The sequence below is a fragment of the Mytilus galloprovincialis genome, chromosome 3, assembly GCF_965363235.1.
Source record: "Mytilus galloprovincialis chromosome 3, xbMytGall1.hap1.1, whole genome shotgun sequence".
Classification (NCBI taxonomy): domain Eukaryota; kingdom Metazoa; phylum Mollusca; class Bivalvia; order Mytilida; family Mytilidae; genus Mytilus; species Mytilus galloprovincialis.
In genome coordinates, this window is record NC_134840.1 from 4740584 (window position 1) to 4759497 (window position 18914).

The 18914-nt window shown below is 30.8% G+C and overlaps 2 protein-coding genes across 3 annotated transcripts in view; one reads left to right on the top strand and one right to left on the bottom strand.

Moving 5' to 3' along the window:
* LOC143066998 (26S proteasome non-ATPase regulatory subunit 1-like) overlaps positions 1 to 18914 on the bottom strand; it is a 189071-nt gene that overhangs the window by 77038 nt on the left and 93119 nt on the right. The window lies entirely within an intron of this gene.
* LOC143066986 (uncharacterized) lies at positions 487 to 18484 on the top strand. The gene is made up of 2 exons (XM_076239881.1): positions 487 to 897; positions 16515 to 18484. The coding sequence occupies exons 1-2, from the start codon at positions 636 to 638 to the stop codon at positions 18410 to 18412; spliced, it is 2160 nt and encodes a 719-aa protein (XP_076095996.1). The 5' UTR covers positions 487 to 635; the 3' UTR covers positions 18413 to 18484.

Below are 18914 nucleotides of genomic sequence, written 5' to 3' on the forward strand. Positions count from 1 at the left end.
GGGTTGAAAGTCTCCATACTTATATTAGTTAATCATTGTATAAAAAAACACTTATAAGCTACCATCGATTATTGTCCTCCTACACTAATTGTTCAATAATTAGGCTGAGGTTAATTGTAATCATTTTGATATTTAATTAACGACTTAGTGACATCATTAAAACAGACCTTAGTGTTTCTTTATTGATCAATTATAAGGGGAGATCATTGATTGGTGGATTGTAAATCTATCAATGAACGTGATTAGATGATATCTACAGTGGGATGGAATGTATCGGTGAGGTTGTAAATAGTTTTCATCAACATCATCTTTTGCTTTTTCACATCTTTAAATAATTTAACATTAATGAAACTTTAAGTATATTGTACTTTGTATACTTCTAAAGGAATTTTGTGGTTTTTTATAATGCACATGTTTGTACAAAAATAGATGCATGATCAATTGAGACAGTTTTGGAAAAAAAATTAATATGAAAAGTTTTAAAAACTTGTTAAACTAAAGTTGGATATATTTCTTAACTGATTAAGAAAAGGAGAAATTATTTTGACAATGATAAACATGGATTAAGACTGTGATTTCAAATTTTAATATAAAAATGGAGAAAATAGTGAAAGACTAAATCAACAGGATCAACAATGAATGAAAATATTTCTGCCTTAAATGGAAGTCTTAATGTCACTGATGGTGCTGAAGAGGAACAAGAATTAAGATGGGGAATGCTATCTTTGTTAGCTTTGATATTTTGTACAACGTTAGGAAATTTATTAGTGTGCCTTGCAGTAATATGGGATCGACGATTACAGAATATGACTAATTATTTCCTGATGTCTCTTGCCATTGCAGATTTCCTCGTCTCAATTCTAGTCATGCCCTTTGGCATGGTGGTAGAAATTTATGGTAGGTACATTAAAAAACATTTTGAAAATTGAGTTATTTGTCAAGACCTTAAATTCTTTTTAAAGTGGATAATTGTTTTTAAAACTGCAAATGATATCAACTCTCCTATTTCTAGTTACCACAAAATGCAACTAAAAAATTGACTAAGTCAAATAGCATAAAAACTATGATTACATTGATTATAGGACTCTCTTAAAAAAATAATAACCATATGCATTGATTTACTTTGTGGTGTTCCAGGAACTTACTTTTAATTGTGAAAAACAAGTTTTTAATTGATTTTGATAAAGTTACAAATGCCAAATTATTGATGCAACTGATATTACCTATTAATGTAAACAGAGAATAATTATATGGAATCAGCTTTCATCCAATTTCATATGGATTTATACTCAAGTAAATATACATTTAATTTGACCAAAGGATAGTTTTTTGTTGTAAATGCAGTCTGCTGTCAATTTATTATCCCAATATTTAAATTCTGTATTTTACATATTCCATAGTCTTTGGCTATTGACAACATTGAACTGAAAGAAGGTAAAAAGAGAAAGACAAAATAAGTGTGACTAATCCTTTACTCAACATACAGTAGCAAATATTTCAAGCATATTCAGGATGAGAACATTTAATCCAATAATCAAGTTCAGCAAATTGGGTCCATAGGGATTAAGGAAGGGAATTTCAAAAGTATAAGGGATAAAGAAAGGTCACCAACTGACCCCTCAATGAGTTACTGCACTAGTTTATTAAATGTGCACTCTCCCTACGTGAGACATCAGATAGCTAACATCAATACATCCTGAAAAGTCAAACGTCCAATGTCCGACTGAAGTACAGGTTTTAAATCCAAATTGGGAGGACTTTATTTCTATACCCTATTCAACCCTTGGGATATCAAACCAAAGAAGAAACCAATATGGCAGAAGACAAACAATAGTCCCTATAACATTATAGATTGTCAGATATCTTGAGACTAAGTAACATGAACACCACTAGAAACTTAAGTTGGAAGGGGGTAAATACAAAATCAACCAAATGGTTTTAACATATTGGTCCTCTGGTGGCATGTCTAGCTGCACATGGCATGTAAAATGCTGTTATATTTTCTGAGCTTGGCTACCATAGCGGTCTTTTTTTAATTGAGTGAACATAAAACTACAAACAACAACAAATCTTTGCTTAAACCCATGGAGTTCTACTTATTTGTGAATTGTATAACATTTTTTCTTAAAATGTCAGTCTTGATTTTTTTAAATTAAAGGAGCTAAAGAATGCTAACTAAATTTGACCTCAGTGATATTGAAACTGTTACCAGTAAATTTATTGTTGTCTATGGCCATCACTTTTAAGAGTAAGCATTTTTTTCTATCTAACTAAGTTTGCATTGCTAAAAAAGCATTAAAATTCACCAATTTGTAGCAGACAAGTTCTTTATAGACTTTTAACATCATCAAAGATGGGACTTCCAAGTTACATTCAATTTACTGCCATTTTATCTCCACAATAAAAACCTGTCACAATAATAAAAGATACTTGTGAAATGATATCTCCTACTAACTATATATTAACCCAGTCTTTATGTCCCTAAATTACATCAGGGGACGTGACGTTTTCATCAGATGGGAAAGGAAATACACTAACTTAATAAAAGTGTGAAATGTAATACTATATAACGGAGACAGTGATGAAGAGTGCATTTGTTTCTAACCCGAAATTTTGTCATCGATGACTATCGTTTAGTAAACAATAAGCTGCTAGAAACAAATACATTGTTTAATAAACTTTATCGACCCCACGTAGTCAGACAGAAATAGATTACACTCACGCACTGTAAACAAACAGGTAAAAGTGCGGGAAATAAATAACCAGGACTTTGTGAAAACAACACGTGCTCGTTATTATTTAAACGACAAATGCAGAAACAAATTTATCGTTTACACGTCTCAACGATAAACGATCAACGACTACACGACTATTTTGCGCGTACATCGTTTATGTGAACGATGTCAACGTTGACCAAAAAATGAAAGAAACAAATGGATTAAACGACTAGGCGCGTAATTGTTTACATCGTTTAGGTTAGAAACAAATGCGCTCGAAGTCTTCAAATTATCAAAGAAAAGTACTGATCAATAACCTATTTTACTTTTTGCTCAGAACTGTTTTTTTTTTTGTGTGGCAAAATAATAAATGAATATCATTGGTAGACTCTTGAGTGTGATTTTCCATAAAATCAACCTAGATTACAGCTGTAGTCAAACTCAAATGTTTCATTAATTCTTGGAAATAGAGAGGGTGTCATACAGCAGAATTCATACAATGTGTAAACACTGCTGTACATGTTCTTGCCATTTTAGAGGGTGTCATACAACAGAATTCATACAATGTGTAAACACTGCTGTACATGTTCTTGAGAGGGTGTCATACAACAGAATTCATACAATCTGTAAACACTGCTGTACATGTTCTTGAGAGGGTGTCATTATAACAACAGAATTCATACAATGTGTAAACACTGCTGTACATGTTCTTGCGATTTTTTACATTAAAATCACTTCAGAAAACTTATTTTTGGTTGTTAACCTATGGGAATCAAGATACAGAAATCGACGACAATTGACATATACAATATGTCAGGCTTGTCTGTTTACTTATTTATAGATAAGTTTCAATTAATTCAATGAAAATGGAACCAGAAATTAAAAAGATATAAGAAGAATGTGCCAGAGGAAACAAATGACCCAAATCAAAAGAATTTTAAAACTTAAAAAGTGGCATAACTCTATAAGTATAACAGTAGAGTGACTCACCCAAATTCCTACTCTGTCTACTAGTTTTGATTCTTAACATTGTGTATGAATTTCAATAAATTTGCACGGGACAAACCTAAGTTAAGAGTGTGGAAACAAAAATGGTGTAAAGATTGACAAAAGGTCAAGGGTGAAACTTTATGCCCCCATTACCTGCAAAGGTGACATAAAAAAAATGTGTTTAATAAAGGACACCATTCTGTCTAAATGTCAAATTCTTATAAATTTTAACAAATCAAAAATTTCTATAGCTTTTTTTGCATCTCATGTTCTCTTAAATTTCAGTACCATTATTTTGGTTCACATGAAAATTAATAGATGCCAGATTTAGAGCTAATTCTCATTTCAAATAAAATACATGTAAAACTATGGTGTTTTATTTTAAACTAACAATATTTCAGCTTTGAAATATTCCTCAGAACTAGATTGAGGCAATGTTCAAGATCAGAGAGTTACTGTAAATATTCCAATTATAAATAGTCATGCAGCTCATTACAAACACGACAGACCTAATTACCCATCTTGTTAGCCTCAAATCTTTATTCTATGTATTTTGGGCATCCTATAATTGCTGCGATATTACATCATACCATTGTACTGGTACGTTTTTGTTCTTTTAAGTATAGCACTAAATTCTGGTATCAGCAGCAATCATCATAGAAAAAGTGACAAGATATTATTTGAGAAAAATGAACTATGATTATTGTACAGTAACCTATAGTTGCTTAAATCTACGTCAGTTGGTCTCTAGTGTATTAAGCTGTCTCATTGGCAATCAAACCATGTCTTCTTATTTTTATAACATTATTGTTTATTTGTTTCAATTATTATAAAGCATGAACTAGATTGCAGCATGGTCTCCTGAGACAGGGTTGTTAAGATTAAGAATAAGAAATATTTGTGGGAATGATATGAGATTAAACAATCCATGTAGCACAACTAATTCTTATATAAATGTAATCTGTAGAATCAGCCTAATGTTCCAATGATAAAGCCCCAACTTAACCTTGAAATTTGTTCATGAAGGTAATGTCTTATTCAGTAAAACTTTGATCAAACTAATTTTTCCATTGTTGAAAGGTTGCATTACAGTATTTTGGGAAGATATCTTAGATGATAAAGTTGTAGTAGAATTTCAGAAAGGAATGAGTTCTGCTAAGGAAACCTTGAAGTCTCAATCTTTAAGGAACTCAGCCTATATGGTTTGCTTTAAATGGTAGATTTCTCTATGAAAATCCAATTTCTTGCAAGTAGAAGGGTGGGATATTGATATAAACTTAACTGATCTCTGGAACTGAAAACTGAAAAAAACCTTTCAAGATAACAGTGAACAAGTATTAGTTCTCATAGTATTATTTCAATAGAGCATATAATAAAACTTTATCTTTATAATAATTTTGGAAACCATTCAAAGGACAAGCTGCTCTGAGGCTTCAATATATAAGAGTATAACGATAGGTGGACTGTCTCAAGATACTTAATGAATCACTTTCACCAGAGGGACACTTTTCATTCATCTACAATGTACACTGAAAACTTTAATATGTACTGTATGACCCATCTGTAAATCTTATTGTCTTAGTCCTTAAGCAGTGTATTGTTTAATAATTTTCAGTCAAATTAGCAACTGTTTAATAAATATATACAACTCCCGACCATTTATAAACATATGTTACTTGTCCTATGGTAATAATATGTAACAGTGAATTTTTCCTCTGTCAGTAATATCTTATGCATAGTTACTCCAAACAGTGGGGACACACATTAGTAGGTTATTGTAACATATCCCAGGAAACTTTAACGCATAAACAAGTATGGTATTATACATGTACCAGAAATCAACAAGGTTAGAAACTTCTCATATCTTTCTTTCATCAGGAACAAGGGAAAATTGTAATTAATAGATATTAATATTTTGCTAGTTTTATTTAATACTTAATATAATAATAGGAATTATCTATGATATTGGACAGCACAAGAGACAGACCCCAACAACTACAGTATTTACTAAATGTACAAGCTGTTTATTTTTTTATTTGTTGGCTACCACATATTCAGTGTTTTACTTTTTTTAGAGGTTCATTACAACTTCCTTTGATATTTAAGCCAATCTTTACATATCTGAATCAGATACCAGCTTATCACTCTTAATCCTCAATGTTAAAATTACCAATTAACCTCAAATCCCTCTCATCTTCCTAATCCATTAAACAAAAAGCAAATAAAATTACTTAGTCTATCCTTGTATATCTTTTATTTTAGAAAGAAGAGAAATAATGTTTCATAGGCCAAGGACAACTAAAAAGTAAACTTGAATTTACCAATGAAGAAAATGTTATCCCTTAAAAAAATGTGTATATTTAACTTCCGATCATACAATATAGTGACAGTTTTGTATTAAAAAAAATAACCTTTGTGTTAAGGAAAATTTTAAGTCAGAAAATCTATGAATTGTTACCATGTTGCCTTGTATATGACCCATAAATTTGTTTCTTAACAAGATCTGTTTGTAAATTTTGTAAAGATAAATGCAAATGTTTTTAATATTCCCTACAATATTATTCATACTAAAACCAGACAACTTATTTACATGAAACATATTAGAAAATAACTGTTTAACATGATTTTTCTCTTATCAATTCAATTATGATTCCCTCTACAATATCTCTTCTTAACATGTTAAAACCACCAAATAATTACAGTTAATGATTAACATAAAATACTCAATTATCTATCTATGATAAATAAACTTAAAGTACTTCCTGAAAAACTGTTTTTATGACTTTCAACATAAACCTTATTAATCTGATCCAATACTTTATTTTCGGTGCAAACCCTCAATTTTGGCAACTTTTGAAAATAAACGCTTAGCAATGTCTGCTAAATGAACCACGTAAAAATTATCAAAAATAATTTTTGAGAAAGACGTCCATTCTGTTATTGACTTTATAGAATAATTGTCAAGTAAGCTTAAAAAATTACTTCAAGGACTGCAAAATCAAACAAATTTTGTGACCATGACTTTTGTGGGATTGATTCAAAACTTATGTACATCTGCCTTCTGGTGAACAAGTATAACTTTTAACTCTAAGCAGAACATTTATCACAAAGTGGACATATAAAGTAAACAACCTTGCTCTATAACCTTGAAATAAAAACCTTATCTACAACACAGTCCTCTATTAACCTTATTCTGTTGACCTCAAACAACCAATATTAAATTCAAAGTAGCATCAAGATATAAGGCTATATGAAAATATGAACCTTGACCCTGAAGCTGGCATGATGGACACATTTTATGTAAGAAGTGAACTTGTATACTAATTATCAACTACTCAATTTGGTCAATAAAAAAAACAGACCTAGATTGATTTAATCTTTCATTTGAAATATGTATATGAAAAAAGATACATTATACTGTAAAAGAGAAAAGTTCTGAATTTAATCTATAAACAATTTCTTTTGAAAGAATTTTTGGTTACAAATTGAGCGCAATTAATTCAAATACATGTTTGTTTGAAAATATATTTTAAAAAAAAAACTGTTTGTACAATAAAGCCATATTTTCTAAAATCAAGGTTTAAAAATTTTCTTGTTTCTAATTGTAATTGGTCCTATGGACTAAGGTATTAAAGCAGACAATTTATAATATTAGCCTTGCATAAAGAGATAGGGGACAGTATGATCTTGTTTTTAATCAACCTAATGTGATGACTTGTTACTCCCCCCTTGATGCCTGACTTCAGAATCCTGATACTTTAAATCTAATACTAACAAGTTATACACCTTATATAATACTTAATAAAAAAAAAAAAGTGCTAACAAATGGATGCCTGACCTTAGAAACAAAGAGTCAACATTATAATATAAAACATTCACACTTCATACTTTCTGTCAAACCAATCAAAGAAAGTTACGTAATATGTGCTCAATTCTCAAAAAAGTATATTTCAATGATTCTCTAAAAGTCAATAATTCTCATCAAAACTGTAACTTTTTCACTCTTAATTCATCTCCCCCTTATTATGTCGTTCCAAATTTAGTTTTCTATTCCAATTATTTGGTTCATTATTGTCACTACCAAACACGATCACATTCGGAGATTCTAAATCACTCTATTTCTATAAATCATTTATTGTTCAATATATCTGTGATATCTGAATGTCTGACTACTTTAATATCATAATTCACAAAGTTTGTTACATGAATATTTGCATAAATCTAACAAAAAGATCATTGACTTCCCTACATTATAATTCTACAAAAATCTTGGAAACTTCTTTCACTTCTGCAAAAACAGCATTATCTTCTTTACATTGATAGAACTTCTTTGTCATTTCTTATCAATGGAATCTCAGATAATATTCATCCTTAATTTTTATCATGTTGTCAAGAACAAATAAGTGAAATCAAAAGCAAAGTAGTTTGTTGAATAATACTGAAGCAGCCCAAAACATATAAAGGAGGTAAACACCAATGAGACAGCAAACCAACAACACAGAAAAATAAACTGAGAGATATTTAGATTAGTGTCTAGGTTTTCTGCTAAACTGTAGAACATATCTTATTTGTTTCTTTAGACATCTAAGTCATTCCATAATTGAATAAAAAACAGGAGGGTGGTATTTGGAATTGAGACAAAAACCCATAAACACAAAGAGCACAGACAAATAGAGGACATAAATATAATTCACTTATCCATGAACATGGTCAAGTCAGTTGTTTGAAGCTGCATCAGAGACATTCAGAACAAATAGAGATCCCTAAAGTGATCAATAGTGCTGATATACTCAATTGTTAATTAAATAGTATTAATAGAAAGGTCATCTGAGATCACAGAGACTAATATCCATTAAATTGTAAGGTACTTTACCTCTTTTATTATTTCTTAGTGTATATTAAGTAACCACCCGACCAATCAATTAATCTAAAAGACATTTTTGTTTCTGTGGCTTCTAACTTGGATACACATTTTTATACCATATAGACGATCATATAAAAATACTAATTAAGTGGCACTGTGTACATCTCCTCCCCTCTGTATTATCAATCACATCTGACACATTGTATAGTTATCACCCTCCCACTTTATATTACTCATGATCACTTCAAATCTCTTTATTTCCTACATATAAATGGTTTTTCAGTTCTCTATTAAACAAATGAATATTAAAGCCTTTAAATTCCAGTTTATCTATGAGATTAAACCAAAACTTCAATCATCAAAGGCTGAAATTTAGATTCAAAATTTAAGCTACAACAAAGCAGCTTTCACATGTAACTTCTGATGAGTTTTTGTTATTCTGATTCTGATTAACATGTTTTGTGTATTTGCTATCCATACAAAGGGTTAAAGGGGATACCAAGTGGCACACTGGTCATAACCATATAACCCAGCAATCTTCAATTTCAGATTCTGTTTTGGATGAATTGTTCCCTATCTCTTCAATAATTCTGGCTAAATTAGTCAATGGACAGATTACATTATTTTTCCCTTTGAAAACTTCATGTTTTATCAACACTTATAATTAATGTAAAACAAAATACTTATTGATATAAAATTACTTTACAAGATGGTTTTAGCCTAAACATTTATTCACATCAAACAAATTCTGAGAAACTAGAATTTGAACAGTTTACAAAACATTTTCTTTGAGCAATTACTGCCTATCCACTTTGAGCTACACATCTGTTTGTCCTATCAGTTAATAACAAACAAATCATGCAGAAAGCAAATTGTATCTATTACCATGAATTTCAATTTCAAAATCAAATGTTTTGGGTAATATAATTTAAAAAAATCATAAAATAAATAAGTTTGCAACATATGAAAATAACTAATGATTGTCAATGAGAGAATAAATAATAAAAATAATCTGAGTGTGAACAGACAGTTAAGATTAAACTAATGAACCATTTAATGATTAAATGACAACAAAAGTGCATGTGAACTTTAAACAAATCTAATATCACAAAACATCTCTGCAATTTTTGAAGTTTTTCTCTTAACTAATTACAAAACAGCATAATAAATCATAGTACATCCCAAGTTGTGCAAACTTTAATATAAAGGGCAAGAACTCCTTTGTACTTTTAAACATTGCATGAGTTATGACTGATATCACTTAGGATGGTTTCCATTGTAGGTTTGTTGACATTGATTACCAGACACAATTCCTCCATTCACACAAATTTAAATACGGCAATGGCTTTTTAATAATTATTAATTATTGATTGTGGTTTCAATTTCCTCCACTAATGAAACAAAGACCATCATTTCCAATAAATAGTATTTATATGGTATTTCCCATTAACATAACAACATTGGAGTTTATCTATTTAGTAGTCAACTATCATAGACACATTACAATTTGAATTGCAACTCCAACACTGATATTCACAACAAGTGTCACATATTACAGCATTGTATGGACAACTGTTAATAATTACAGACATTTCATCAACCTCTAGATTTCTTTTTGTGTTTTGTTGATAAGTTGCTGTCTCATTGACATATTTCCTTTTACTCTTTCCCAGCATTAAGTTTAGTAACACCATTACATCATCCTCTTGTGAGAAGTTGAATACAAAACTTTTGAAAAATCAATAAAATTTAAACTTTAAAGAGAACAAAATTTGAAGAGAAAAACTGCTTACAACTTAGATAAAATTCTTTAACAATATTGAATCCTTTAGGGTAGTGCAAGTGCAATCAAATTACGAAAAGAAATGTGTAAAAACTGCAGTCAGTCAAAATGTCTGGTGATCAGGTGAGTTAATAGTATGATAACAACTTAATGATGGGAGGCTTTGACATAATCATGGATGTGATAGAAATAATTATTCATGGATTTAATTCTGTATATAAATAATACTAACATATTGCATTAATATCATCAAAACCTATAGTGACAGTAAAAGCCAGTCTAAACCTTAAAATGTTATATGTAATTACAGTAAACCAAGTTTTAACAAGCGTTGCATGTCATTACTATAACAAAGTCTAAACCTATGTTACATGTAGTTACAGTAAAGCCAAGTCTAAAAAGGTCTATGTTAAATGTAATAAAAGTATAACCCAGTCTAAACCAATGCTACATGTAAAATGTTTCTTTAAAACCAAGTCTAAAACCCCTGTTATATGTAATTACTGTAAAACAAAGTCTAAACCCATGTTATTAAAATGTGATTACTGTAAAACCAAGTCTAAACCAATGGTAAATGTAATTGCAGAAAATTCAAGTTTAAACCAATGTTAAGGTAAAATCCTGTTTAAATAAATGTAAAATACACTTATAGAAAAAAACAGTCTAATGAAAATGAAAACTTTAGACAGTTACCCAGCAACAAAAACAACATCAATTATGAACATTTGAAGGTCACAGTACAGTCTATAACAATTACCAGGTGTTCATCTAAAAGTTTTAGCAATTACGTAAATATAATTACAAATCACTTGATGAGATAACAGAAATTTCATAAACCTGCAAAAGAAGTTATTAGAAAAACAGACTGCAGTATCAAACAAGATACTAATAAATTGTCCATTAATAACCTGGTAACAATGATGAGTTATTGTATGACCAACATCAGTCCAAATAATGACCATTTTGGTCAAGGATAAGTGGTATTCAGAGAGAAATCCATAAAGAGAGTCATTATCCACTACTGGGATATAATGAGAAAATTGTTTTGTAAATCAGGGAACAAAAAAACAACCTATCAAATACATGAATAGAACATTGCTAATGTAAGCAAATTATCACTTAATGTCCAAGGGAGTAAAAACACAATATCATTACATCAGATAACAAAATCTACTGGTAAACATGTTTTTGTACTGCTAAAATCTGATAAAGATGCTTTCTAAATATTTTCACTATTGTACATTTTCTATCAATTATCAGGAATTTAATAGGCAATTTTACCTGTAGCCTAAAAACAATCAAATTTTGATAATGTGGGTGTTTAATTTTCTCAAATGCACAATACTGAACAATATCATTTCATACATTAGGAGATAATTATAAATACAAGTTTCTAAAAAATTCCTTATTCAGCTTTAATTTGAATACAATAAATTTTGAAATGATAAAAAAAATAGAAAATGAAAAAAAAAGCTGCCCAATAACTGCATCTTTAATGATGTTTTCTTGACATTATTCCTAAGTATAAATTTATATGATTTTCAAATTCATTTAGTTCCCAAATTGCAAGTTAATCTAGAATAGAAGAACAAATTATTAGATTTAAAGTACTATGGAAAACCAAACAGTGAAAGGATAAAATAGCGTTCAGGGGAGATAATTAAACTTTCTTTTCTGTTAAAACACAATCAGTCATTTGCCTTATTGATTTTCCCTGGAAATATGTCCTTAGAGGCAAATAAAACTGATGATTTAATGCAATCGTTTTATCACTTTCATTGTTAATCCAAGCTCTACAACTTATCTAACAAACTGATGATTTAATGCAATCGTTTTATCACTTTCATTGTTAATCCAAGCTCTACAACTTATCTAACAAACTGATGATTTAATGCAATCGTTTTATCACTTTCATTGTTAATCCAAGCTCTACAACTTATCTAACAAACTGATGATTTAATGCAATCGTTTTATCACTTTCATTGTTAATCCAAGCTCTACAACTTATTTAACAAACTGATGATTTAATGCAATCGTTTTATCACTTTCATTGTTAATCCAAGCTCTACAACTTATTTAACAAACTGATGATTTAATGCAATCGTTTTATCACTTTCATTGTTAATCCAAGCTCTACAACTTATTTAACAAACTGATGATTTAATGCAATCGTTTTATCACTTTCATTGTTAATCCAAGCTCTACAACTTATTTAACAAAGCAAAATGTCCATAACATCTGATGAAAACAGAATGTCCACTTGTCAGAACACTAATTTCAAACGAACAAATTGTTTCCTGGAATAATTAGTCCAATTATCGGAGGTTCCAACAATACAAATTAAACCTGTAGGAATTACTGTCTGAAGTCAACAACTAGGTTGACTAATTGAACTTAAATATTTAAATCAAAACTAGATTTCTAATGGCCTACTGTCCTCTTTAAGATAAATGAAGCTTAACATATACACCTAGTTTAGTCTGGTTTAAATCAAGCTTTTTTTAACAGGATAATTCGTGTGATCTGAACATTAGGATTTTTAGCATTGTTACAACAGAATATATATTCATCCAATAAAATCAAATTATGTTTCTTTTTGGCTTATATGGGGAATTCATGTAAAACTTCTGAACATGAGTTGATAAACAAGAATGACTTCCTTGAAACTAGAATTGCTTGGTTGATTGATATACTTGCTAAAATGTTAACTGTGTCCCAATGTCTCTTTACACAATCTGTAGGTTGTTACTTACTGAATCACAGTTTAGATACTGGCCTCAGACTCCTAGTCAATAAGCTATTGTTAATTCTGTACCAATGTCTGTAGGTTGTTACTCACTGAATCACAGTTTAGATACTGGCCTCGGACTCCTAGTCAATAAGCTATTGTTAATTCTGTACCAATGTCTGTAGGTTGTTACTTACTGAATCACAGTTTAGATACTGGCCTCAGACTCCTAGTCAATAAGCTATTGTTAATTCTGTACCAATGTCTGTAGGTTGTTACTCACTGAATCACAGTTTAGATACTGGCCTCAGACTCCTAGTCAATAAGCTATTGTTAATTGTGTACCAATGTCTGAAGGTTGTTACTCACTGAATCACAGTTTAGATACTGGCCTCAGACTCCTAGTCAATAAGCTATTGTTAATTGTGTACCAATGTCTGTAGGTTGTTACTCACTGAATCACAGTTAAGATACTGGCCTCGGACTTCTAGTCAATAAGCTATTGTTAATTGTGTACCAATGTCTGTAGGTTGTTACTCACTGAATCACAGTTTAGATACTGGCCTCGGACTCCTAGTCAATAAGCTATTGTTAATTGTGTACCAATGTCTGTAGGTTGTTACTTACTGTATCAGTTTAGATACTGGCCTCGGACTCCTAGTCAATAAGCTATTGTTAATTGTGTACCAATGTCTGAAGGTTGTTACTTTCTGAATCAAAGTTTAGATACTGGCCTCAGACTCCTAGTCAATAAGCTATTGTTAATTCTGTACCAATGTCTGTAGTTTGTTACTTACTGAATCAGTTTAGATACTGGCCTCGGACTCCTAGTCAATAAGCTATTGTTAATTGAGTACCAATGTCTGTAGTTTGTTACTTACTGAATCATTAGATACTGGCCTCGGACTCCTAGTCAATAAGCTATTGTTAATTGTGTACCAATGTCTGTAGTTTGTTACTTACTGAATCAGTTTAGATACTGGCCTCAGACTCCTAGTCAATAAGCTAGTGTTAATTGTGTACCAATGTCTGTAGTTTGTTACTTACTGAATCAGTTTAGATACTGGCCTCAGACTCCTAGTCAATAAGCTAGTGTTAATTGTGTACCAATGTCTGTAGGTTGTTACTTACTGAATCACAGTTTAGATACTGGCCTCAGACTCCTAGTCAATAAGCTATTGTTAATTGTGTACCAATGTCTGTAGGTTGTTACTTACTGAATCACAGTTTAGATACTGGCCTCAGACTCCTAGTCAATAAGCTATTGTTAATTCTGTACCAATGTCTGTAGGTTGTTACTTACTGAATCAGTTTAGATACTGGCCTCAGACTCCTAGTCAATAAGCTATTGTTAATTCTGTACCAATGTCTGTAGGTTGTTACTTACTGAATCACAGTTTAGATACTGGCCTCAGACTCCTAGTCAATAAGCTATTGTTAATTGTGTACCAATGTCTGTAGTTTTTTACTTACTGTATCAGTTTAAATACTATGATGGATACTAAATTATTACTTACTAATATCTCTACCAGAAATGTTCTCTTACCTGAAACAGAAAAATTCACAGTTCATATTATTACAAATGGTAGTTAATAACATAAAATCATTTAATTTTGAGAACATTTGTTTATTTTGTATTGGTTGTGTGTTTTGCTGTTCACTCACTGGAATGGGATTTCTTATCATATCTTTGGATTTTTGTATAACAATATTTAAAATAGACAACATTCAAAATTAATTTAGATCTCCTGATTGTATACTGTTCTTTTCTTTATAAAAGTTTCATAAATTGAAACTATGATTCCTGTTTTTTAGAACAGCTGCGAACTTTCATTTTACCATCTTAAATCAATTTATTACCAAGGTAACATCCACTATACCCAATTTATCCTGAAATACGACTCTAAGACAATAGTTGTGACACAAATTGTATGATGTTCATACAAGGACCTATCCCACTATCTGATACTTTTCACTAATTAAAAAGAGCAATACTATGTGCTACGTCATAAAAATACAAAATTTCAGATACTTATAAATAGATATAGTAGTTAAATTTAGCTTTGGGAACCAGTTCTATGGAAATATAATAATCTGTCAATCATATGCAAAATAACTTTGATTATAATCTTTTTTCATGAAAAAATTGTTGTAATGTAAATAAATTAAAATGTAGTTTTCAAAAATTCAAAAATGCAAATGAAATTCACTGCCAATTTTTCCTGAAATGTAAATTGTACTTGTGTTTTTGTGTATTTTTTCAGCAGTGAAATGTTAAAATCAATCCACTTAATCTGTTCATGTTCTTCATCAATTAATTTCTCTGGATTGTTACTTTGACAATGACATGCATTGTATTTTCAGAACTTTCAACTTTTAACCCATTAATTTGTGTGTCATTTAAGGATTGGATTCACTTAACTCACAGACTATTTAAATATATTCCACAAAAAAAAAAACTGCCAGGAGAACAATGTTGGAGCATTTTAGATTCTCTGATCAAGTGTAAATTGCTAACAAATATCTGAATCTCCTCATTTAGTGTAAGCAATTGAAGAAACAGAGAAACAGAGACCCGGTCAGTCAAAAAGGATCCAGTCAAACTTTATTATAAAGGAGAATCATATCAAGACAGTAATGGCTTCTCTATTGACCCATCACTATCTCTTGAATGATTTTTGCTCTTTTGAACAGAACAAAAAAAGAGGTTTTTGACTATGATAGCACATTATTTACGCTGTCTTGGCTTGTTTTGGAGGTTATCATCCCCATTATAAATTCCCTCCTTTACATAGGAATAGATTCTACAGACATAATTCCCTCACTGTCTTGGCTTGTTTTGGAGGTTATCATCCCCATTATAAATTCCTTCCTTCACATAGGAATAGATTCTACAGATAACATCTTGTTCCCTTCAATTACAAATGGATTTTTCTATGTTTGCCTACTAATTGGCTTCATTTCTGGGGGTTTCCAAGTACATTTAATTCCTGCCAATAGGCAATGATTTTTTAAATAATTGCAAGATTTATGTAACGGCATAATCACAAGTCAGAGAATTCTTTTCTTCTATACATAATTGTCAAAGCTTATATTCCGTTAACAACCTTACTTGGCATATCATGTTTTATTGAAAAACTATTTTCAAAACACCAATAAAAATTTAGCTAGCTAATCTTTCAAGATTTTTTCAGTTGCTTTGAACGTATTTCTATCAAAACAAGGCTTAAAAAGTCTACTGGTTTCAATGAAGAATGATTTAAAAAAAAAAGTAGATTGTTAGGTAGTTGCTCCATATATTTGGGCACCATAAATTATAATTTTTATTTGTCTAATCTATATACAAACTAATCTGTAAATCACATTACAACATGTTAAGAAAAATTATTTTTTTGACATTTAAATTTGAAATTTACATTTTTATATTTTCAGGTACATTTCCTTTCCGAGCAGAGTTATGTATGTTCTGGGTGACAATGGATGTACTCATGTGTACAGCCTCCATATGGCACATGTGTACAATGTCAATGGATAGATATTTTACATTAAAATATCCGATGCGTTATGGACGAAACAAGACGAAAATGATGGTTGTGTTGAAAATATTCTTTGTATGGGCCGTCTCCATAACAATCAGTAGTCCTCTCTGTATTTATGGAATTCAAGACAGTAAATATATCTTAAATGATGGACTCTGTGCACCAGCTATTGAAGACTTTGTAATATATGGGTCTGTGTTTGCCTTCTACATTCCGTTAGTTATAATGCTAGTAACATATGTACTGACTATAAGAATTCTGTGGCAAAATCAAGTTAACATGCAAAGGATTGACAGATCAGATTTAAGATATAAACAAAAGAAAGATAAAAAGAAAAAGTCTTTCAAAGCATATCTGTCACCACCCAGTGATGAAGGCTCACAACGGCACAGTGTGGAACAGCTTGAGAGCGATACAGATAATACTGTACTAGCTTCAATTCCAGTGCTCCCTCAAAAGGACCATTTATACACAGAGAAAGTCTGCAAAAAGATCCCAAAACCCAAACAGAACTGGGAAAGACGTAAAGCATCTTCTTTCACATGTCTGCCAACATATCCCAAATATACAACTATCAAACCAAAAGAACAGACATCAGATCTATTACGTGTTAATTCTATTGAAAATGTTTCAAAAGGCAAAAATATATTTGGTGCTTCCTCTTTCTGTAACTTAAATGACACTGATATTCCATTTGGAGGAGGTATGAGAAATGTCATGTTTCATAGTTGTGGAAATCTGGATTTTAAATCGGCAGGGTGGAAACAAAATTATTTCCAGATTCAAAGCGAAATGGACCAAATTATACGAGATGGAGAAAAGGAGAATAAAAGACCTACACCTGAGTCACTGTCTGATATGAAACTTCACAAAATACAGGACTGGTCGGAAATGAAGTTTCACAAGATGCAAGACTCAATGTCGGACATGAAGATTAATAGAATACAAGACTCAGTATTAGACATGAAGCTCCAAAAAATACCTGATTCAATACTGGATACAAAAATAACCAAACAGGATGACTCATTGTCTGATATAAAACTTCATGATCTATCAGAGGACAGCGGTGCTCCTAATTTACTCGGCCTACCTGCATCAAAGGTTGTATCAGAATCAGAGGACTCATTAGATGAAACGTCTTCATCTGGCTCAGACTTTCTAACGATTAAACTTCGCCCGCAATCTTTCCATATGTATAAACTAAACACTTCAGTACAAACATCTTCAAGTCCACTATTAGGGAATTCAACCATCAAAAATCATGTGAATGGATTCTGTCAAAAGATGTACGATACCACCAAATCAAGTGAGTCTCTAGCCTCTTCATCTGACAGACCTGAAGTCTCAAGGAGTATCAAAAGTCTTCTTCACAAATTCAACAAAGCTCAGGATGCTAAGCACACCATGTCAAGAAAGGCTACTTCAAATGAGAAAAAGGCATCAAAAGTACTAGGCATAATATTTGGTGTATTTGTAGTTTTGTGGACACCATTCTTTTTTGTAAACATACTGTCTGGATTCTGTGAGTCTTGCATGGAGTTTGTGACTCCTTACATGATGTCCATATTCTTATGGATGGGTTATGTGGCTTCGTTAGCAAATCCTATTATTTATACAATGTTCAACACAGCATTTAGAAGAGCTTTTATTAGAATTTTAAAATGTCATTTATGTACAAAAGGACATATAAGATCTGATATATACAATGGTACAAGTTTTCCTACATCCCATAATATCACAAATGATCGTAGAAATACAGTGACAGTTTTAATTAAGGATGAGATTAGATAATGAACTTTGATTTTTAAATTTACATATCTATATTGTCTATTAATTACCAAAGAATTAAAACGTATTTATTTATCTTGGTGTTTTTTTAATTATAGAACCTTTCAAGCTTAGGTTTGAAGATATTTCATTTTACTGATCACTTAAATCAACAAAAACTAGGTACGGTACCTTAATTACATCCTCAATGATCAATATAATAAGGAATTTTAAAGCATACCAGAAAAGTTGGATTATTTACATAGTATTCAAGTCTAATTATGTCACTATTATACTGGTGACTTGCTTGGTATGCAACAGAGGTTTATCTAAAAAGGATCCATGTTTAGAGGAACAGAGGATAAATGTTCATTGGATGTAACCAACTATTCCAAACATTCTAATTACATTTTATTCAAATTCACAAAACAACATGAACTGACACAAGACATTACATTTTACTTTAATTTGTAGATGTCAAGTGCTGTTTTTCATCTATAATTGACCCACAACATTCTATGATAAA